The 25335-nt window shown below is 33.3% G+C and overlaps 1 protein-coding gene across 1 annotated transcript in view; it reads right to left on the reverse strand.

Annotated features, from left to right (window-relative positions):
* The window catches only part of LOC131849111 (dynein axonemal heavy chain 5), a 45791-nt gene that overhangs the window by 3613 nt on the left and 16843 nt on the right, over positions 1–25335 (reverse strand). Inside the window, exons 18-43 of the mRNA XM_059199104.1 lie at positions 24012–24178; positions 22719–22934; positions 22409–22637; positions 21821–22020; positions 20826–21107; positions 20014–20273; positions 19121–19340; positions 14037–14236; positions 13261–13736; positions 11712–11923; positions 10876–11100; positions 10254–10426; positions 9105–9260; positions 8393–8603; positions 7844–8038; positions 7046–7342; positions 6820–6938; positions 6378–6739; positions 5322–6308; positions 4747–5239; positions 4033–4675; positions 3102–3896; positions 2633–2881; positions 929–2497; positions 680–848; positions 78–230 (exon numbers count right to left, since the gene is read on the reverse strand). Coding sequence (XP_059055087.1) covers positions 78–230; positions 680–848; positions 929–2497; positions 2633–2881; positions 3102–3896; positions 4033–4675; positions 4747–5239; positions 5322–6308; positions 6378–6739; positions 6820–6938; positions 7046–7342; positions 7844–8038; positions 8393–8603; positions 9105–9260; positions 10254–10426; positions 10876–11100; positions 11712–11923; positions 13261–13736; positions 14037–14236; positions 19121–19340; positions 20014–20273; positions 20826–21107; positions 21821–22020; positions 22409–22637; positions 22719–22934; positions 24012–24178 — 9258 coding nt within the window. The remainder of the gene's footprint in view (positions 1–77; positions 231–679; positions 849–928; positions 2498–2632; positions 2882–3101; positions 3897–4032; positions 4676–4746; positions 5240–5321; positions 6309–6377; positions 6740–6819; positions 6939–7045; positions 7343–7843; positions 8039–8392; positions 8604–9104; positions 9261–10253; positions 10427–10875; positions 11101–11711; positions 11924–13260; positions 13737–14036; positions 14237–19120; positions 19341–20013; positions 20274–20825; positions 21108–21820; positions 22021–22408; positions 22638–22718; positions 22935–24011; positions 24179–25335) is intronic.

Genomic DNA, 25335 nt, shown 5'->3' on the forward strand with positions numbered 1-25335 from the left:
GTTTACCTTTCCAAACTCGAAAAATGTATCTTATATGCCATAATAATAATGACTACAGTGTGAAGCTAGATTATTACCAATTTCCTTAGCTTTGGCGAGAGCGGCAATCTGTGCTGAGGGATCAGATCCGATAGACAGTATGCAGATAAGCGGGGTTCGTGGTTCTGATTCCTCCCACGTTGCTTCCAGGTTCAGTATACAACCTTCACCATATTCGGGACCAAGAGAGTCTGGAAAGTTGTTTAATATTTTTATCTTGTTTCTATATAGTTGCATTTGTTTCATATGTTATATCTAAGAAATAATTTAACGTTCTATCACACGTTTAAAATAGGTCAAACGTAATATAAATATTCTTTAATGAAATGAATTACTATTAGATGGGGTGGTATTAGAAAATGCCCTGGTAAAGTCATGTATATTAATTGATTATTAAAGAAAATAGTCAAATCTGGAAATAAAAATTTATTGACTGCATGATTTGACTATTTTCTTTAATAATCAATTAATAAAATTTTAAAGCAATCAAATTTCATTTTATTCATCATATGCTTTGTACATCATATTGTCGTCTATTTGTTAGAATAGAGTGTCTGCTTTTAAACTATCTAAATTATCTAAAACTTTTAAAATATCTAAATACACCTCTTGTTTTATAGTATTCCAAGCAGTTACTTACCAACTATATATTTTCTTGCTTGAGACAAAGTGCGATCGGGACTCCATGATCTAATGAGGAGGAGCTTCCGAAACACATCGAGGCTATCGTTGTACCCACTGGGTATCGCTTCTTCCTCGGGCTTGGCTTTCTCGTACCAGGTACGCCACTCCTTCTCGTTCGACGATATCTGCACAAATGAATATTAAATTACAAACCATTGGCTAATTGTGGTATTTATTAAAAATATGAATGGCACAGTCAACTTACCCTACCGAGCACGTCTGAAAAGGTTTTTAGTTTACTTATTTCTACTAAGTTCAGCCATGTGATGTCTAAAATCCATCTGAACGGTTTCGGAGTGACAGCATTCAGGTCGAGAGAAGCCCCGCCCTTAACAAACGCAGTAAATTCATCATGGGATATCAAGCCTCTGTGACAGTCAATTTTCATAGCCAACATCAATGTAAATAAAGCCTTGTGTCGTTCATATAAACTACGCAGCGTAAATGCCCAAACTTCGTGCGTCAAATATTTCAAAATTATATTGATTCTTTCTTCTGTATCATTACTTTTAGTAGATTTAGTAATGGAATTATCAAATATAGTCAGAAATTGTTTTAAGGAATTTTGATACATTAAATTAACGTTACTCATTTCGACGATCAAAAAATATAAAATCGATCCTCTTGCTGCAACTGCTCTAAATTCTTCTCTAGCTTTAACAATTTTTTTCTCTGTAACTTCTGCTACTTTTAATTTCTCGTTCACCTCTTCGGCTGTAGTTTTTGTTATTTGTAGTACTTGAATAAGGGCTTCGTCATCTACCAAGGAGCCTTCAGAAGATGTCAATCGACAAAGCAAGTTACTTTCCAATTCTTTCATACTTCTTTGATTTTTCATTACCGATTCAAACAGAGCAACACGTTCTTCTTCCAAATCAGATTTCTCCATTAGTATTACTCGACCTAATAACTGGTCTTCAAGACCTCTCATTGTGACAGTAAAATCTATTATAGATGTTTTAGCACTAATTTCAGGCGAATATGCCGGATTAGGTAATTTTGTTGTAATATATAGCATAAAACCAGGCATTACGTCACATTCCTTGTCACCTACCATTACTTTTTCTATTGACCCTGATTTTATAAAGTTTTTTTCTAAAACATTGTCGATTACAGGATCCAATTCTATACCGACATCTTCTATTAATAATGGTCTTCCTAATGATAAACTATCTTCTAAATGGGTTCGGAAATATTTGTGGTTTAGGGAGGTAATTTGTAATTCATTTGTACTTTCTTTATTTTTTATCCAATTCTTTCCTTGACTTTGAGGATCGACCAATAGTGGATATGAACTTGCTTTTGTAACAATCAGAGCATTTTGAACTGATAGATCATCATTCGGAAGTCCTTGCAGTGTCCATTCCGAAATAGTCGCGTTTTCAACAAGCATGTTCGTAATATTCAAATTATCAGTGACAGGTATCTCTTTTTTCTTTAAAATCCCCATCCATGTATCGAGCAAACTATTTCTAAACTCTTGATTGTATGGCCCACAATAGGATAAAAATCCAGTGGCTAAGACTACATCTCCAACTAACCTACCAAGTTGTTCTTTGAAGTCCTTACTTTGTTGGGTCCATCTGATTTTTTCGCCTCCTAAACCATTTATCAGTGCAGTTGCAGCAGTCATTTTTCTCAAGCACACGTTTGCTGCATCAGTTAATTGCTGTTTCTCAGATACAGCGGATTCATATTGTTCTTTTACTTTTCTTAACGACATTTCTCGTTCTTCCAGTTGTCTTTCTGCTGATGCTAAATCTTCCATAGCTACCTAAAATTTATGTGAAGTTTAGATTATGTTGCATACATACAGTATTCTACGCCACAATATACATATATATATGAAGTGTAATATGAATACACTTTATAAAATTTAATTATATAGAAGGAAGATAAAAATTTATACCTTTAATCTAGCCTCTTGCATCATTAAGTTTGCCTTTAAAGGTAATACTTCTTTATTAACGCTGTGGAAAAATGCCATAGCTTTAGTCCATGACAGTAAACCAGCAACGTCACCGCAGACCCGCTTAGCTGTGTCCATGTTATAATCTTCCATTTCAAAGTATGGAACGAGATGTTCCACCATCTCATTGTTGATGATATCTTTTGGATAGTTTTGCAATTGAAGCAAAAATGTGGTGCTGGCCATCATCTAAATACATAATAGTCATGTAAATAACAATTTATAATGTGATAATCTATGTATCTAACAATTTTAATACCTGAAGCTAATTTTAATTAGAAATTAAACGATAGATTGATTGTAATGACCGGAAAATGTGTAGCACAATAGGTACATGAAGATGATGCCATTGATTTATCGATCTTTTAATTGTTTGTTGTTCTATTATTCGACATATAATTGTTATTACCTTTAATGACTCAGCCCACGATGGTTTTGGACATGGTGCAGCTGTATCCGGTATCAGCGGATGTAATCTTCTCTGGAATAGTATCAACACGCAATCCATAATTCTCATGATAAGATGTGGTGGTCGTCCTAATTTCCGTACGGTTGCAATATGTGCTGGTTTTATAGTATTCAAAGCAGCTTCTGCTTCTTCTAAAGCTGGTTTAGCTGCTTCTAATTTTCTTTCTGCTTTTTCTTTTTCTTCTGCAATATATGCTACTAGAGCCTCAGCTTTTTCTTTTACTATTTGGACTTGGTTTTTAACAATTTCAGCTTGCATAGCTCTCTCAGTAACTTCTGTTAAAACACGACCAGCTTTCTCTGAAGCCAACGCTAAATCTTGTTCCATCACAGATAAATCTTTCTTCAAGACTTCCACAGCAATCGAAGCTTCGCGTAGTTTTTCCAAGCCTGTATCCATTCGCAAAGCTCCGTCCCCTAATTCCTTCTGTTTCATTTGGTAGATAGTTTTGTATCCTCCAATGAAACTGAGATATGATTTAGGGGTAACATGTGAGGATCGCCGAAATCTTTGGAAGTATTCAGTGGAGACTTTTGATACTACATCTTGAATCGTACCTAAAACTGTAACTAATTCTTTTTTAACTTCTATTGTACATTCGATTTCAAACTCTGCTAAAAAGTGATCAGCTACCGACACGAGGGCGTCTTTAGGCCATGGTTGAAACCAATCAATGGTACAACCCGATATTAATGCAGGAAACCGCATCGCCCTGTATCTGAATGCTTCACTTACCTAAAATATGAATTATTATATTATAAAAAATATTACGAAGGTTACATTACACTCGAAAAGTCACTTTATTTTAACAAATAAATTAACTAGTATAATTGTATATATATGAATGAATTATATACACATAAACACTCACAGGTGAAAAACACAATACGACATGCAAATTTTGACATGTTCTATTCAAAAAATACTCCATCACCAATTCATTGGTTATCGTTCGCTTTTGATTCTCACGCTTCATAATTGGAGTCAATTCGGAAATTATTTCTTGTTGTTCGTCTTTCGTGAATAGATTTGATATCACACCAGAGGACAAAATATTATTTAAATACTCTAGGAAACCTTCTTCTTTTATATCCAAATCCGTAAATATAAATGTCGTTCCTTTACCTTGCACTCCACATGATCTGTACAGTAGCTTTAAATCTTCTAAGAAGTTGCCAACGTTGTACGATCTGGTTAAAGCAATCTGAAAGGATCGGTATCCAGCTATGAACGTGGATAATTTAGTTAAAGACTGTTTGCCTGAGCCTCCTACTCCTACAAGCATGACGTTTCCTCGCGGATGCCTTATCACCCTTGAGATTTTCACCAAATGTAACATGGCGTCAGGGAAGAAAACGAGATCCATGCCTGATCCTCTGACCATTTCATTAAACTGTGCAAGAAACATGTCCAAACGTTCGCGTAGTTCACTGTAATCAAATACAGGCTCATATACTTTGGGCAGTTCCATATCTGCATCTTCACCTTCTTCACCAGTAGGCTCTGGTGCATCTCTGTAATAAGATATTTAGTATTTATCATTTTAGAAAAAAAATCAAATATAACTGAATATGATGAAGGTTACCTCATAAAATCTACGAATACAGGTTCTTTTTCCATCATTTTTTTATATTCAGATCCTAATATTTCCTCTGCTATATCAAATAAAGCTTTATTAAACCAATCTTTGTCAGCTTGATGTGTAAATCTGTCTGAAAACACTCTAGAGCATTCGTGTTTCCATAATAACATTAAACATTTTTCCGATTCAATTACTGTAGGTAAAGTCCCCACTAAACCTTGCCAAACTCGAGATAAATCTCTCAAAGAAAAAACGTAATGAAATTTTGCTGGGGTCGGTAATAAATTTTGTCTAGTTCTTATCCATAATTCTCTAGTCAAAGGTATTACTTTCTTAATGAGATTTCTAACTTCAATAGTGAATCCTCGCTTTGCGTTGTAATGACCTTCGCCAATAACTTTAAATATCTTATCTATAGCGTCGTTATTTGGAAGAGGACAGTTGAATATTGCAAACTGTCGTTTCAGTCGTGCTGGAATATCATTTCTACCTCCACCTGTAAAATATAACATTAAGAATTACTATTATTTTACCATTACCCATTATTAACAGTATTACATCTTGTTTTAAACTTTTACCCGGCTGTCCCATTGCGCCCAAAAATTGAATATCAACAATTGTAGTAAAGTCTCCTGGTTTCTCCAAACTATAAAATCCACCCATGCTCATCGTCTGTCTAACGATTTCGTTTGTAATTTGATCGCCCCATTCATTTATTTGTGGTAAATTAATATCGTCTATGAAAACCAGCATTTTCTTTCCTCCTGGCGGCCCAAAGGTCATACCACTTCTCTTTTCTACATAACTCTCTATTGTTTTTTGGAATTGGTACGGACTTGTAGCCGAGGAGAAATTGAATGAACGGCCCATAAACTGCTCTGGATTTGCATTTTTCATGTAAGCTTTCATCATGACCGTTTTTGCGGAGCCTTGTTCACCTAAAAGTAGTACTGCTTTTCCTTGTTTAGCAATACAATGAATAAGATAATTGATTCTCACATTATCAACGATGGGGACCAAAATGGTTGAATAGTCTGGTGTAGCCGTGTCGGGATACTGATAATTCATAACTAGGTCATCCCATAGCTCCCATTTACCTGGATGCTTTACGTAAAAATCGAAAGAAATACATGGTTTATTATTGGGATGTTTAGGTATATCAAGTACTTCTGAGAAATTTTTCTTAATGTATGAATCAAGGCGCATCCTGTCGTTTGTTTCTAATAACGATCCAAATCCCCAAAATAGTGTAAAAACGTAAATTTTGTGTAAGTGTTCAGGAGTGAATAATACAATTTCTTCTGTTTTCTCTTTTTCTTCTTCATCGTCTACATCACCGTTTACTGATTTAGATCCAGATGGTTCTTCAGGTTCCACTACTTGAGGTGGAACTAGACCTTCTAAAAGACTGAGCATTTGCAACACAATATTGCTTTGAAGGACTTTCATACTAAACACTAGGTTTTGAGTACACCAAGTGTATACGACAGGAAATGTTTTTTCGAACAATGCGCCAAATATATCTACTTCTAAAGGCGAGCGTGAATTTAACCAAGCTCGAAGAACTGAAATTTAAAAAAGAAGATTACTAAATAATCAGTTACTATATTATTAATAAGAAGATAATATTTTACCTGGGTCCCAATCCAAACCTGAGGAGCTCATATAAACCATTCCATTTCTGGATACTGTCGCTGGTGAAGCATTATCTATATTTTCGGGTTCAAATATTATTTTTGATGTAGGTGACATTGTTAGTCGATCTCCGTTAGCCAACGTTAACGTTTTGTTGTCATCTAAGACAGAGTTCAAATTTTCAATCCATATGCTGTCTACCGGTCCATCTAAAACTAACCATATGTGCTCTCCTGTTTTTATTTTTAGTGTCTTCCTCCATAATGCGGAAAATATTCCATCTGTCCAATCGTTGGTGGCAACGTCCAGACGTCCGAACATTTGAGCTGCTGTTATAGATTTGGGGTTCATGCGCATTTCTCTAAAAAGTTTATACAATAAAAATGTTAATTATTACAACTGGAAACATATAACTATTTTTTTTTAAATATAATCATGTACTTGTGTGGATTTTCAGTTTCAGATAGTGCGTTCATAAGGGTATGAATACAAGTTGTTTTTCCTGCTCCGGGAGGACCTAAGGTCATTATTCCGTGTCGGACTCTTTGTGTTTCATACAACTGCAAGAAAATGTAAGAACTTGTTTTAAACTGAATTTATTTATTATAGATATAGCCGGAAAAGAATGATTTGAATGCATTAGCATAATAATTGGTAAAAATCTTACCTGAATGATTTTCAAGACCCAAGGTGGATGATAAATTAGCCCGGTTTGTGCTACTTGTTTCTTTACACTCTCTTCTAACTCCGTATAGGTTGTCTTCTCCAACGCTTGGTTCGGGAAAAGGTCAGCGACGAGCGATATGAAGAGTGGTTCATCCTCGTCTATCAGTTTAGACAAGTTCATGTCCCTGAGAACCCGCATCACTATAGTACTTTCATTGTCCTTGGAATTGACTCGTTTGACCGCACCGAGCGTCCGGAGCACGGAGAGAATGTTGCGAAGACCGAAGTCATAATGGACCTTCGCATAACAATAGTAGTTGTGAGAGTTGAATTTAATAGGATATAAATTACATAATTTAATTAAATGTAAAACATGTTGTGCAATAAAAATGATTAATACCCACAGAAACAGTGTTCGATACATAGAATGTGGTAGAATCTATTTTACTCTGCATAAGAATAAAGCTCAAACGGTTGCTTAACAATTCAACTCTTAGTTACTTATTTATCATTATCATAATTATCCGTACCACTACTATAATATTATAAAAAGACCTGCGTCTTTTTATAATATTATGCGCCATACGTTATACACAGTACGCTAGCGGCGCGGCGCATCAGTGATAGGATGATAGGATTAAAATTATTATATATGATATATACCCAGGAGTTTTCTTTCTCTAAAACATGTCTATTAGTTATTGATTTTTCTAAATACCGCTTCATCTTTCGAAAGAAAAATGGAGGTAACTCGCATTCTTTTTCCTGTAGGTATATTCCAATAAAATTTTAATGTCACCTGCTTAGTTAGTTGTTCCTCACACAGCTTGTAAAGGGTGTAGAATTTTCTTGCAAGTGTGATGTTCTCTAAGAAGCCACAGGAGGCGAGTTTCACTCGTATGATGATTTGCCGATCGGGCACCATCATAGCAACGGTGCGGAATTGGATCTTGAGATTTTCAGGCAACTCTTTACGGCCGGCGTATCCTGGGTTCTACATAAGGAGCAGGCGTTATTAAATTGTTTATATCTGGATAATCTAATATATGTATAATCTATCTGTGTATTTTTGCTTAACTATTAATGTTTTAATAATAAGAGTTTAAAAATTTTATTTTAATATTAAATTTTTAAAGTCATCAGATAGCGAATGAACTACATTATATTAGAGAAAGTATTAGGCAGATAGCTTAATACATATATCACCAATAATAAATAAAGAAAATAAATTACGAGACTATTGTTAGTTAGTTTTACTCTAAAAATAAGTTCATTAAATTCCCGTACATGGATATAAAAGTAAACGGTGTTATGATCCTGAGTTAAAAAAAAATCCTCTAATATCTACCATTGTAATAAATATGCCAAACTCTGGGCACATTTCCGATGTGTCTCCATCAGTGAAGATGAATGTCTTCTTCTTTTCCTTCTTGGCTGAGAGCACGACGGCGACTTGCTGCGCAGCCACCGACAGCACTGGGAGCTCAATCCGGTTGAACTCGTCGAAACAACCCCAAGAGCCAGATTGAGCCAGACCCTTGTATATCCGACCTAAACCTCTGGAATAAAAAGTCGATAATTCTTTGTTTATTTATGAATGCTGGCACCTCCAATTTTGTGTTAGGTAATGAATAAATGTTTATAATATATGAAATAATAATTCAGACTAATTATAATTCACTCCAATCTATACCTAGCAAATTAAAATAGTGTTCACTTTCATATTCACGGCTACATGGCTGAAAAGATCTTATTACCTACATTTAAAATAAAATACTTGAAAATCATTTATCTCAAAAGAAAGCAGATTCAGTTATGTGTGACTGCTAGTTTCAAAATGTTTATTTTAGTATTCATTTATTACAATTGTTTTTTCATTTTCCGTATAATTTTTAAAAAACAGAATTTAGTCAAATATTCTAAAGACAATAATAAAATAATGCTGAAGACATATACAAGCATCACAAATATTAAAAAAGTACCTTCACGACTTCTGTGATACTCCTCATGCGTGAGAGGGAGTATCATAGAATATAGTAACAGAGTACGACAATTCATACCTGTAGTCCATTTGATCGGAGCAATTGAATACGACGACGTACTTGGCGAGTGTCTTGCCCATATCTTTGACAGTCTCCGTTTTACCCGTCCCCGCAGGGCCACAGGGCGCGCCTCCCATACTCATTGCCAAAGCTTGAGCTAGCGTTATGTAGCATCTGCAATTTAACACATTTTGTCATAGTAATACTATATTTTTTCAATAGCCATGATATAATAAAAAAATTGGACTCGATATTTTAGATTTAAATTCAGAGGAATCTAAATATATATAACTCAAAGGAGACTGACATAGTGATCTATCAACGCACAGCCCAAACCACAGGACGGATCGGGTTGAAATTTGGCATGCAGGTAGATGTTAAGACGTAGGCATCCGTTAAGAAAGGATTTTGATTAATTCTACCCCCAATGGGATAAAATAGGGGATGAAAGTTTGTACGAAACTTTGTCAATATTAAACCGATCGGGCTGATACTTTGCATGCATAAAGTTACTATGACGTAGGCATTCCCTAAGAAAGGATTTTGATAAATTCCACCGCTAAGGATATAAAATAACGCAAACGAAGCAAAAGCTAGTTTGATACATAAAAACAAATTTTCAGTTTCATTACATAATAGCATATATATACGGGACATTGAAGTTTGTTAAGTAGCCCTTTATAGTTAAGATGTACAAAAATGCATTACCGTTAAATTTGGCTGGAACGATATGGATGCAATCAGTATTAGTCGAATTCATCAGTTCATTTATCAATAAATTCATCATTTATTATGAGACCATTTGCTTGCAATTGGAATATTAGATGATGTAGTAACATCTTTTTTCTATACTATCTAAATTTGGTATAAAGATTGTATTGCGAAGTCGGTTATGGGCTATCTTTTATCTTATAAAAAGCTGAGGAAGTAGTGGCAAATGTTAGAACATTCTAGCTATTTGCCATAATATTTGCTATAATAAAGATTATGCTCGGATATGACAGCCGATAGGTATTAATGGGAGAAGACGACATACTGTGCCGACATCAAATAATGATAAGTATAGTGATGATGATAATAATAATAATAATATGTGCACAGATTATATACATAGTGTATATAAAATTGGGTACATGTATCTATACATAGGGGCGTCCTAATATTCACCTGTCAGTCAGCGGTGTGATGACCAATCTCTCAGTACACCCGAGGTACTCGTTCTGGTAAGCGAAAGTGACGTCTGTCACTGATATTAAAGTTTTATCCGCATCTTCTTTGAAGTAGAAACGACATTGTTTTAACCATTCGAAATCGGTCGCAGAGCGTACGTTCAGTCGACACTAAAAAATATATTTGTTTTTTAGATATCAATATCTCCAAAAAAGTCCGCCATAACATATATATATTACAGTTGTGTTGGAATAACTACATTTTTACACATACCATACACACTCGCATACACATACATACACTCGTATACACATACACACAGACTTAAGCACACTCCCACACAACAGTCATATTTATTTCAACTCGCGCATATTCTCATGCTATATAAAGCAGTTAAAATATATATAGAAAATAATTTATATTTATAATACACTATTGTGTACAAAGTTAAAACACTAATATGAATATGCCATGGAAGACCGCAGTCTCTTGACACAGGCATTTTTATGCTTAAAAGGAGGCTTCAACAATTTGTACAATGAGGTAAAAATTGTGTTATCCAAATTAATAATGTTTAAATTAATAGTTAATTAATTCATTTAACACTCGTTTAACTCACCAGCATATCAAAAATGTCCCGCTGGTGGACATGTATCGTGATAAGCGTTTCGAACTTGATGCGCTCAATCTTGAGGAGATCTCTCGTGGTTTGGTCGATGAGGGTGTTTAGTAACTCCAGGAACTTGTTGTTAGTCTCCATCATTATTTTCTTGTCTTGCCTTGCCTGCATCAGGGCCAGCTCACCATCCCGTGTCCAAATTATTTGGATGCCGAGTAGGCCGATCTAGAATTTAAAAAATAATATTCATTTTGTTTATTGAAAACGTAGTAATTCACTTTTCAAAATATTATAACATAACATTATAACACTAAAGGCATTGGAGAAGCTTGGCATGGTGTTTAAAATGGCTGACAGCCGAACTAAGGGCACAGGTGCAACCCATAAGTTATTTTATTTTAATTTATTTATGTTGGATTGCACAATTATGATACAATTATTAATTCACACACACAATGTGCACCTATCCGGTATAGAAACGTGGAAGAGAGCCGGACGTTTTAATATTACTCATCTGCATGTTGTGACCTGACCCTGTAATAGGTTTTATTTGTCAACATTTTAACTTGATAATAAATTAATTATACTTATTTTCGTTTCTATTATGTAGGGTAATTTATTGTATATTTTTATTGCTATAGAATAAGGGCCAGTACTAGGCAATTTTAATTTTTTTTATTGATTAATTTTTGTGATATGATTCATAATAATTCCTTATATACATGAACAGTGCTATGGGTATCTCATGTGTGTGTAACTTGGAACTAGGTGGCGCTGTGTGAAATGTCCAGGGTTATTATGATTATTAAGTTATATATAAATTTCAGTAAATTTACCTGTGCGGGCATTTTGTCTAGAAACATTAATAGATTGAAGGCAGGGTCGTTGATGAAGGCCACTGCGTTCCTGATGATGGAATGTAGGCTACCCTGAGCGGACTGGAGAAGAGACGTAAGCCACGTCTCCACCGACCCCTCCGCTCGCACAGGGCGCTCCAACTTTATTTCTTCGCCTTCCGACGACACTATTGCTATCATTTTATTGTATTCTGCAATACCAATGAAAAGAATGTGAAGAATAACAATAATTTATCTGTAACAAAATTAACTATACCTATATACGTTACATAAATTGTTAACTATATAAGATACCCTCAAAAAATACAATTGTCATATGTATTTTTTTAGTGCACATAAAAGCATTACTTCTACAAATAAAGGCTGACCACGCGTTTTTTGTCACAACGTTGTTTTGCCATACAATAAAAATCGCTATTAAAAATAGGGGTTTGAAATAGAAGGGTGAAAATTTAGGGAATGTGTTTTTAATGTTTTTAATTTTTTAATTATAAAATTTAATTTATTATAATTTTATAATTAAAAAAAATGTCCAAATAAAATAAAAAAATGTTAGGATTGGACAACCTTAACACTTAAGGGTATAAAAATAGATAGTAGCCGATTCTGAGATATATATGTATATGAGTGAATGATGCACACAATAATATGGGGCGTTAGTGGAAGAAGATGGGATGGCGACCGCGATTGTTTACATTGGGTATCACGTGGAGGTCGACCTTATGCGCCCTATACACCATTCTAAACCTATTACTAATAATCAACTCTAAGAGATATCTATTTGCTAATAAATACAGCGGTAGAAAAATCTAAACATTGGGAAATTAGTAAGGAGGACTACTTTTTATTATTTCTGATAAAATATAAATAGCTGCTATTTATCAGAAATAAAAAAAAGTATATTTTAATTTCCCGCGTAAGGAAACCACGCCAGATTATTGAAATCGCGCAGCCCCAGTAGCGGCAAGCGCATAAAAATCAGACTGAATCGAGTATTGGTTAATGAAAATAATATTGCAATGAAAGAGGGGTGGGATGATAGAATTTGCATAACTACAATATGTATAGTAGTAGATACGTTATTGGAAAGGTGTACTGTCATCTGTTATTCGAAATGACTACGATTATAAGTTCTCATTTGTTATACATCAAAATCAAGCATAAATCGACATAATATTACACCAAACATAGATTAATTATATTATTGAAGAGCTATGTTAAAGTGCGATTTCTAAATTTATATATTGACAATCATATAAACATTGTCATTACCCATTAACATATGAGAGCATGTCTCTCCTAAAACATATCTTAGACCAATAGAAAATAGTCCTTTTTCATAACATTCATAAGATTAGGAAAAGTTTTGTCTTTAACAAAGTATCATCGCTTCAAGTAGAATGGAGTTTTATCCAATGTTGTTATAATTGATACGATTTTACGTTTAAAGCGTTCAGTTTTACTTCAACTCTTGAAAGTTATAAAAGTAATGTCATTTATTGCATTTTGGAAAATTGATTTTACTTACCAATATCATGGAACTTTACGTATCGAATATTATCAAATATTGATAGTAAATGGTTCTGAATAGTATGCGAATCGGAGGCTTGACCTAAGATCTCTAGTAATGCCGGATCCGATACGAAGAAAAACCTCGGGAACATCGTTCTTTTTTTCTCTAAGTAACCGCTGAGACTTTTCTGGCAGAGTTCTAATTGTTCTTGTAGATGGGGCAACAGTTGCTTTAGGAGATCGTCGCCAACACAGCAGGATACCACACCAGGTGTCTCGTGAGCTCGCTGCATTATCTTTTGCCAGGACTTGTCGATTTTGGAAAACCTTTTGGCTTCCTTTGGTAGCTGTTTTGCAATGTCGCCGCCGACGAACACTGCTTCTAAATACACCCACATGTTCTGTACAAGCAGCCACCTCTCCAGGATTTCGTTCGTGCTTTGTAAGTCATATAGCCATTGTTGTATTTGTTTTCTGAATGGCGCATTGTATCTGTGAATTTTAATAACAATGTTAATCTATCTTTTTATCAGTCCGTTGTGACTTACCTATATACAAAATTTCTTTAGTTAAATATCTATTTAGGTCCGAAGCAGTCAAGAATTGTAATTATACTATTGATATCTTTAATACTTTTAATTGAATGATTTATATTTCATGAATATTTAAAGTTATGCCAGAAATATCAATATCTAAATCTAAAAGAGATTTTTAATAATTCAGGCAGTTTTACAATAATCCATAGAATGTCCAGTCGACTACATAAAAGTATGTGATAAGAGTAATAGTTACCGGTTGGACAGGAGAGAGCCTAAAATCATGAGGCTGTCCTCCAACTGTCCGATAGACTCGGCCGTGGTGTCGCCCCTTAAGAGCAGCTCACCACGGTTATTGAATGTCTGGAAGGTCAATTCTTGCACCGACCACTCGTTCGTCACTTGCCGTAGTTTCGCTTCTATGTCCTTTTCTTTCATCGCTGATATACATATGTCCTAGATATAAGGAAGCTTCATTAATCTATACATATAAATAAAAATGAAGTGTCTGTAATATTGAAATAACCACATATCAATATAAATACGATACATACATTAAAATAACATTTTTTGTCTGACTGTTTGTTCCGGCTAATCTCTGAAATGGCTAAACCGATTTTGACGGGACTTTTTTGGCAGGTAGCTGATGTAATAAGGAGTAACTTATATTTTAGAAAAATCTACTACTTTTATTTTGGAAAAATAAAGTTAAATTCCACGCGGACAAAGTCGCGGGAACTGTTTATTGTTTTAATTTTCTTAGTATTATTTTTACTGATTATAAATTCGTGGTCGGCGTGTAGAACTTGATAAATACGTCACATTAATGTTACTATTTTAACCTCTTCTTACGCCCTTGTCACAACTATGGTACTCCTACATCTCCAGTGTGACGTAATATATCTTATAATTCATTAGTAAACCAGTAAATAAATTGGAAATATTTTAAAGATTTTAGTTAATAGTTCAAATTGTTTGTGGTGGGGAAAAAGTTTTGATTGTTAGTAATGTGGACTGATGATCTTATTGCGAGCAATGTACCATGTCAGGTTGACCTCCACGTGGTTCCCCCTGGAAACCATCGTGATAAATTCTCGGTAAATTTGTCGCGTTGGTCTAACTGACCGTACCTCATCCTCTACTGGTGCCCTGCCAGCGTAAACCGTTAGCACAGTCGGGTGTACCACACCATTATCAAATATAAAAAAAATAATTGTTTGTGTTTTAATACTTAGATTTTCAAATGTGACGATGTCACGAATTTTAGTTTACTTCTACTTGCTTGTCACACAGTTGTTAATGACTGTAAAAAGATCGCGCAATTATATATATAATATATGTACTCCATTTCGAATAAATGCTTCAAATTAAAATATAGAAAACTAATCATCATTTACTTACCTAAGCACACTAAGTTATCAAATAAATATAAAGAATGAGTCGTTTTAATGCTACCAAATTGTATTAACCGCCCTCTTTAACTTACCATCAAGCAATGTAATTATGTTAACTTCGTGCAACATCTTGTTGATAAAATATTTTATTCCAATTAAATTTAAAACGGTCTACAAACAACACTAAAATTATGGGCTAAATCGGAGGAGTTTATGCGGGTCAACTCGGTGAATCCTTCCTGATTTTCACTAAACACTATGAACTAGAAAGCAAACCAGGCGATACCCATCACTGCACGGATATTCCCCAGTTTTAATGCCGGGTTTAGACCGCTTTATACGTGCACTATATTGCAATTTAACAACCTGTTAAAATATTATCCCTGTCCTTTCTGGCTACGAGAAGTTACATAACGAGTAAAGAGCATAACCATATTTATTTTCTTTCTATTACTGCAAATGGAATCTGTGTTTTAAGAAGTATATCATGGCATCCTTGTCTATTCGCATAGATGATGTTCCTATGCATGATATTGCAATTTAACAACCTGTTAAAATATTATCCCTGTCCTTTCTGGCAACGAGAAGTTACATAACGAGTAAAGAGCATAACCATATTTATTTTCTTTCTATTACTGCAAATGGAATCTGTGTTTTAAGAAGTATATCATGGCATCCTTGTCTATTCGCATAGATGATGTTCCTAAACATCCATGTTCTCTTGGTAATTCGTGAACACCCGTAACCTGTGTATATGACTTTAGAGCAAGTTGAAACTAGTAATAACTTTAGTTCTTTCAAATTAAGATACATATATGCTATCTCTTCTAATTCATTGGTGTTTTCATACGTCAAACAAATACAAATATACAGGGTTTAGTGCCTATTTGGAGTTTGTGTTTAAAGCAAGAAGCGCTATTATCATTGCATCCTTATCTAAACATGAAAATGACATTCCTCTGAACCCATGTTCTCCTAGTATCACGTGAACAAACTGCGTACATTTTGCACAGGTCCCTTTGAAATTTCCAGACATTGAAATTTCCAAACTGGAAATTTCCAAGGTAGACAGCTACTTTTGAAATTTCCAATCTAATTTTGAAATTTCCAATTGCACAATAGAAATTTCAAAATTTTGAAGTTTTCCAAATGACATTTTATCGAAACTCGGACATAATACTCCTATACAACCATGTTCTCCTAGTAACTCGTGAACGTCAGTAACTAGAATTTCTGTAAATGTCGAAAATAGTGACAATCTTTTTCTTTTTTTTAAATTTCAAATTGACATTTGTACGTGTGATCTCTTCTAACACATTAGTAACTCTATAAATTAAAATTATCCAATGGTATGCCATTAAACTATAGTTAGCTATTTTAAAATGGGATTCTATGTTACTTCTTGTTTTAAAATTCCGAATCGATATTTGTATATGCGTTCTCATCTAACTCATTGGTACCTCCATAAATCAAAACATGACAAATATATAGGTTTAGTTCCTGTTTTATCTGGGATGCAGTATTTAAAGCAGATAGGTAATTCATCATAGGGTCCTTATCTAAATAGAAACACCTTCATACCTATACACCCTTGCAATTTTAAGTCCTGTACATATTTTATCTCTGTCCTGATAACAATTGTGTAATAGGAGTAAAGAGCATAACCATATTTATTTTATTTCTATAGGTCAATAGGAATCTATATTTTAAGCAGGAGAAATATTATCATAGCATCCTTATCTAACGTGAATGACATTCCTGTACAGTTATTTTCTCCTGGTAACTTATGAACGCCAGCAACCTGTGTTGAATTCCGCACATGCGCATTACGATTTAGACCACGTGACATAAATCAATAAATAACCTCTTTCACATGTGCATTCTATAAAATTGAAAAGCAATTATTTTATACTGACAAGGCTTCACTAGTAGGTATTCTTAATTAAAAACAAATGAATGCTTATATGTATTCCAATTTCTTTTATGTAATATTATTGTTATGGCTACAACAATGATTTAAAAAATTAGTAATACATATTTTTTATCTTATTTAAATTGTAATTAGGTATACGGTTTATGTAGTAAATAGTAAATTGATAGTAAATAAACTTTCAACTATTTATTATCTGTTCACAGCTAAACATGTACTTGCAAATTTATATGTGTAATTTTTGCCAGATTAAATCTTTTTTTCATTTTATTGAGGGAAATCTGAATTACGAGTACGTATTAACACATATTTATTAAATGTTCAGTAAGAATGCTAAAGATTTATTAAATATCTATATTTCGAAGATTATATACATCGTCATTACATTCACTTATGAAGTGAATGAAATATAAAAGAAATGAACTAGGGCATTATTTACATTTTGGTACTGGTATAATAAATAACATATTATTTATTGTCTTAAACAGCTATTTCAAAATACTAAAACGGCAATCACTACATAAATAGGGCTTTACATCCGCGCGAGATCTCTTTAATGTTCTCGGTTCCTGGTATAGCAGCGGAAAATTCACGTGTAAGTTTCATCCGCAATCCGCAAAATTCGCACGCAACTTCAGCTGCGGATATTTTTCAGTCGTTCTTAGTGTTTCCGTTGGCATCTATCTCAATAAAAAAAAAATTGTGCACTTGGAAAAATTTTAATAATGGTCAAAAGGAGTTTGTGCTATTTATTGAAAAAAGATGTTTTCTAAATATTACTAATTTTAGACATCCGGTTATCTTAATTATATATTTCTCATTTAACTACGACTATTTAATTATAATTTGTATAATATTTATTTTCGTATTAAGTTTGAATGTGTTTTAAATTGTCATTGTATATTTTTGCTACATTTATTTAGGTTAGAATATAATTTTTTATGTGTTTTCTTTCTATCTCGTCTTACATGTATATTCCACTCAAAAATGCCCAGAGATAAATTATCGACAAATACCATGAATTAGTTAGTATCCTACTGGTGCGAATAAAAATACAGATTCCGAATAAATTATTATACTCGTATTACAGAGTATATAAATTTGTAAAGGTAGTCGATGAATAAAAAACAATGTGAATATTCTATTCCAAATATTCAATAGGAATTGATAAAAAATAATTATTACTATTGGCTAATGGCAAGATAAACCGCCAGAGCCAAAAGAAGAGAAAAAAAACTATATTTTATCATATATTTATGTATTAAAATAACAATATAAGATACTATTATATATAAATTATATCACCCTGAAGAAAAAATGTATTCTCGGAACATATTTTCGGTAACATTAATCTAAATTTTGTAGTACTTTATATTACAGACTGCTGTAATACCATGCCAGACATAGAACCTAATACCCCCATTTACCCAGTACCCTGAAACCGTTTTTAAATAGCCTTCCCACAGACCCTTTCTTACTTTCCATAGAAGTGTTGCAACGTAGGCCAGCCACGGACACAATTTGCTGGTTATGTTACTAGGAATTCAGAAATTATAAGAGAGCGTCCTGTTCTGTTTGGATGATATATGCATTTCAGATATTTGAAAATGTGTATCAGTGAAGGAAAAAAGAAAATGGTACTTTGCGGATACCACAAACAATTTATTATAAGGTATTTAAATTAATAAATACAATTCCTATATGCTATCGAAATGGTAATACTCAACTTTTTGTCTAATAACAATAAAAACCCAAAAACTGATTTTCTGTGAAAACAGTGGTAAATAATGTACGTATTTATTTAATTTCACATTTTTTATGTAAATGTTGTATCACATTGCTTAATGTTATAATATAAATAATATACACATAAATGTACGCACGTACTTACGATGATATTTAAATAAAAAATAGATTTTGCTCTTGATAATATTAGTTTAAATGATTATGTGCAGAGACAATTAGGTATATGTGGGTAAAAAAATAGTAACATTCTTAAAAAAAGTTGTAATTTACCTCAATATCCTCCTTGTTCGGCAGCAACGGAGCTTCTAGAATATTCTTGAGACAAAAGTCCTCATTGTCTAACTCGAAGTTGTACTTAGTGACTTCCATGATACGCTGCCAATGACGAGGTTTCATAGCTTTATTCGCCATCAACTCCAACAGAGGGCACATATCGTTGAAGTCATCTATAGTTTTCTTCAGAGCAAAGAAGGCCGGCCACTCTTTTAACCTTTAGTACAATAACAATAAAGTGTATAATATAAATATTATTTATTTAAAGAAATCTGTACTCATTTTAAAATTATAAAGAAGTAATGTTGGAATGTTGCAGATAATCTCCGGCTCTACGGACAGACTGATTTTCTGATTTCTATTGAACAGTTTATTTATCAAGCAAACTTCTACACATACTGTAAGTGAAAAATATTGCAAATAGCGTATAATGTGACGCGGACGAAGTTGTGCGGGTCACCTAAAATATGAAATACAAAATGAAAATCATATGAAAAATGTATCTAAGTCATAAATTTTCTTTCAAGCAATAGGTAAGAAGGAACAGAGTGCACAAAGTATCTAAATTGGGTTCGGGAACTCTAATTACTTTTTTCTTTATTTTATTGTATTGTTAACAAAGCTAACGGACTTTCTGATGGTTTAATCGTTTCCGATACATGACAAACACTGTATTAAAACGAAAATCTCACATGTTAACTCGATTTGAATAAATTCTATTATATATTAAATAAATCTTAATTACACTTTAATTACAATTACATTTAAACTTTCACAGATAAGATAATATTACATAGTAGTTGTAATATTTTACCCAGAAGCGGACTGGCAAATCATACAGTCTAATAATTTTTGTTGAACATTACGACTAAAATTATACAGTCTTTTACCCTTTAGGCAGTTTGCGGCATCTATTCTGGAATTCCATGAGTTCGTTATTGATCTCTTCGATGTTGACCTCGCCCCAGGGTATGTCGTAGTAACTGCTGACTCTGTCGATGACGTCATTATACAACTTGTATAGTTTCTGCAGCAGGTTCAATTCTTTCCTAATTTGTGCCAATTCTGGATACTCCGTATGCGGTAGACCAAACAATTCCTCGCCACTTTGATACGTTTGAAGTTTGCGCCACATACCGTCGAATCGATTCTAGTAATGAAATTAAGTATGTTATTTGATTTGTGGGAAGCTATCGCTGTCGTTTGATTGAAAGAGGCGCTTCGGAAAAAACGTATATTATATTTTGGTCGGTCTACAAGTCGGTATAAACGGAAGAGAATGTTAGAATACAGAAGGCAATGTTGGTTCCCAACATTAATATTATATAGTATAAATATATATTTGCCATTGATAGCAAGCTAGTATTCAATAACTACAATATATATTGTATTATATGATATATATATATATATATCATAATATACACCTGTATACAAAGTTTGTGTTATAGGTACTAGACAAATGATATCTTTTTCAGTACATACATGACATACATGGAAAACACCGAGACCGATACAAACAATCATATCCATGAATACAAATGCTTGCACCGTGCGAGGTTTCGGAACCGCCACCATCTTCATCACCATCCGTTAAGCGGTGTACTAAGGTTTTACATTATTATTATATATAATGTGACGACGTAAATACCGCCACAATAAAACTTATTCTATTCTTTGAAATAAAGAATTTCTTTTGTACCTGGAAGAGGATCAGGCGATCGGACGCTTCCCTTGGCGTGAGGCCCGACTGCATCGGACCAGCGTGTCTGTATTCGTGACAGTAGTCTGTATTATCGTCCCTGAACCTGTCCAGGTTATTTCTGAGGTCTTCCTCTAGCTGCGGCTGCATTACGAGAAGTTGAACATGAGATGCGAGCGCGGTCGCTTGCAGCTGTTGCCAAGTGTAACGAAGGTTGTCTACTTGGTCTAGATCTTCTTTGCTTACTGGTAGTTCATATCGCGTTATTATATTGAAGGCCTCCTGTAATGATAGAAATCGTCAATTAACATATTATATATATTCTAATATATAAATATCTCGAGTCATTGTTATAGAACTCATCCGATTGTCTGATTTTTAGGAAATTTATGAGGTATATTTTGTAGGCCTGATAATAAAAATAAATATGTAGGCCGTACGTACGTATAAATATGTAGGTAAATAAAAATAAGTATTTAAACCCCTCCGTAATATGACACTATTATACCTGCATGAATAAATACATCTTGTATCGAGTGACTATGGGCGGTTCGGAGATATATCATATGGTGTTATTTATTTATTTAATTGTCCACAGTTATATAGAAACATAGGTAGGCATTTCTTTAAAATGATTTTTAAATTAACTCTTCAATATTAATAAATAATTCTGCGTTTTTAAATCGATAACTAGCTGCGTTGCGTGGCCGCTTGCTGTTTGCTTAGCAGCGTGGATCGCTTGAGACAGCCTATAGTGTATTAATAGTGTACTTTTGTACATATATAGTATTGAATAGAATTTTAAAATATGGTAAAAAAAAATGTTTTAATCCATTTTATAATGTAATGTAATTTAATAATTGTCTATACAATCATCAAAAAAGATTATATACTATTAGTATATATTTAGTCTACAACTGTTAGTACATGGTTTCGTAGTTCGGTTTTCTTAAGGCTAAGGCCTAGGTACTAAAAAATAAAAGTAACCGTGTTACCTCGACGGGGTCAATCTTCAGCTCCATATCGACTTCCTGTTCTCTGATCTTCTTGAGGGTTTCCATTATTGTACGGACATCATCTAAATCTCTGATCGGTCGTTCAAGCTTTCTTTCCAGATCATTCATGATTGCGTAAACATAATCCATTTCTCGTTTGTATTTTTTACGCATGGCTTGACTTATTCTGTGGGTGCCATCTGAAATAGTTGGTATAAAATTATTAATTTCTAATTACTTTACTTTACTACTACGTAAACGTGTTTATAAATTGTTTATACAAAATTATAAGTATATGCATTACGACATTTTTAATATACCAATATACCTATATTGTAGTTCCCAGGTAAATTAACCAACGTTAAAAGTATGGAATAGTAACATTATTAGAAATATACATTTAAATTATATATTGATATATAAAAAATATGTCTGACCTATTAGAAGTTCTACTTAGAGCTTGTAATTGTTAAAATATTGACGGAAGTGGTACTAATAAATGAGACATAATCTTTGCTTTATGATATTTCCACTAATGCGAAACCGAATCGGACAGTACATTTCAAATGTAATAAAAAAATGCCTTACTTTTGAGTTCAGTTGTAAGGCCAAGCTTTAGTTTTTCAGTGGACACCGCGAGACAGTTCCCAATGACCAGCACATCTGGTTCAGTGGCCAATTTGGCATCTAGCTCGCTGTGCCTCTTGAGAGCTATTTCAAAATCATTGAGATGCCACGCTAGCAATTGACGTAAAGTTTTCTCGCATTTCCACAAGTAGTGATACGGCCGCCAACGTTTTACTAGCGTGTTTAATTCCTGAAAATTTAAAATAATTTAATCGTGACAAATGAGAAATACAATTGGAGCGTCTACTAATGATTTCATTTAATAACTCACCGTTTTAATATTTTGTGAACATGTCGACAACAAAGATAGTGTTTTTACTATTTCTTTATTATCCATCACGTGACTATAGAAATTCTTCTGTTGAAAAGGGAAGGTGGGCTTCTCTTCTGATTCCAGTCTATAATGCTTCTTTCTTTTAATTTTAGCTGCGTCCATCATTTTCAAGGATTTTTGCGCCATGGCCATAGGTACCGACACTGATTGGACCTGTTCGTCAAGCTGCGTGACTATTTCTAGCAGTTGGTTGGACTGAGGGCCCGCCAATTTCTTCCAGCTAACCTGGTCATGGATTTGGCGAACAAGGCGAAGGGGGAACAAGCATAGTGAAGGATTTCAAAGACGACAGTGAAACCAAGGGTGAGGTTGAAAGTAAAATTAAGCGACATCGAGTGTTTAGCAAGTAATAAATATGGGAACATGAGAGCACACGGTAACGGCGATTTTGCAGACGAAGTCACAGTCATACACAAGTGAATAGTGTAGGTTTTTGAACATAGCACAATACAATTAACATCACACAGTGGAAGAGTAAAAATACAAAAATAAATTAATTTAATATACACCTACTACATAAAGTAACATTATCTGCCATAATTATGGAGTTACAGTGTAAATAAGTGAAGAAAAAAGATGAAACATTCCAAAAATGTTGACAAGAATCGTGTATTTTGTACTGTTTTTTTTTCTATTTAATAGTTTTTTTTAATAAAAATTGATAACTGATTTAACTTGGCATATAATTTAGGTTAATTGGATATCTGTACAAATAAATAACATTGAAGTCTTATTTATTTACAGCTTTTCTTTAAATGCATATCAATATATATATATATATATATACATATACAGTAACTACTTCAAAAATATTGTGAAAATGTTTGTATGTCTGTCTGTTTGATCTTGTACTGTAACAATTTGAGGGGGACTAATTTGAAGGGACCTATACTCACAGATAGCTGTTAAAAGAAGTAACTTGGGCTACTTTTATTTTAGAAATTTTATTTATTTTAATAACAAAAAAGTTAAATTCCACGCGGAGTAACAACTAGTAAATACACATATAAGATATTAGGGGTTCTTAATTTTATTATTTTCACGTATATAAATATGTTTATTTTTGATGACAATATATTTTTTTAAATTAATGTAAATAAACATATACCGATTTTGATAAACTGCTACGATTGGCAATTGTGTTTTTATTCTTGTGCAATTTAGATAATGTTACATGTATTATTAGTGTTGTAAAAATTATTGAATTATTCTATATGTAGGAGTATTTACCCTAGAAGTTTTGCCACCAGTCCACTGCGCGACGCCCTTGGACAAGCCCGAGATGTGCTTTCCGGCTAGCACAAGTGCGTCTTGGATTTCTTCCAACGTTGGCTTAACAGATACGTTCGGTATCATAAGCGCAGCGTGCAGCAGAAATATAGGCTTCTTTTGAACATCTGTTTATTGTCGCAAATCAACATGAAAGTTATCACTATATTAATACATTATTCAAAAACTTAATATCTCTTTTTACGACTATTGCGTGGACGGAGGAGTATAAAATTTAGGCCACTTATAGTTTATATTGAGAAGGAGTGCAAAAACTAATATATTTTAGTTATTAGGCATAAAAATACATTAAATTAATAAAAACATGACACGTATGTAATTTGACACACGCACGCATAAATAATAACTTTAATAATGTTTCAAACTTATAATTTAATTTAATTATAATATGAACTTCAATTAGTTATAAGTTATTTTATATTGTTTTGAATTGAAATATTAAATCTGAAAAATATATGTATCTCATACCTTTGCATAGTAATAATTAATAATATTTTATAGTTTCATACTTCATAGTGACAGAATAAAATAAAATGAAAATTTGATTCTACATAGTTATAGAATATTGTCACATAAAAATTAAAAATCCTTAAGTATAACAGGCTATTTATTATATTTTATTAGGAATATTTTATGAATATTGCAGTGTCGGGACATTTTATATTAATTAATTTAATAGTTGCGGCTATTTTACTTCTCTCCGATACGCGAGCGGCAACAGATTTTTACCCGCACTGTTACCAGGATTGTAGAAACTATGAAGAGAACAATTTTCCATATTTTGAGAACTTGAACCTTATGGTGTAAGAAATAAAGATGTGCAGTACAATCATCAACACTATTAAGTACAGCAAGGTAAGCGTTCTCTGTGACGCAGAACTGCGCATGTTCAATAAATATCTAGGACAAGGAAGCAACTAGACGACATACTAGGTTTACAGGAAAATATAGCGCTTATAGAGAAATGTTCAGTGTTGTTGTAGAAAAAAATAGAGGTAATTCTAGTTCTCTCTCATTTCCGGAAAAGCGGAGACCAAGTTATGTCTCAGCTGGAAAATCAATTCGGAAACCCATTCAGACTTTTCCGAACTAGTAGGAATTTCACAACAATATTTTCAATTTTAGGGTAAAATAAACTTTAACACTAACGGATATTCCGCTGAATACGAAATTTTTGTCCGCACTTATACCAGGCTCCTATAAACACTAGAGGTGTTTTAAAAACCATCATTTGTTCGCTATAATCTAATATTTACCTTCTAGG

The sequence above is a fragment of the Achroia grisella genome, unplaced genomic scaffold (genome assembly GCF_030625045.1).
Source record: "Achroia grisella isolate CSIRO2021 unplaced genomic scaffold, CSIRO_AGI_Agris_v1 utg640, whole genome shotgun sequence".
Classification (NCBI taxonomy): domain Eukaryota; kingdom Metazoa; phylum Arthropoda; class Insecta; order Lepidoptera; family Pyralidae; genus Achroia; species Achroia grisella.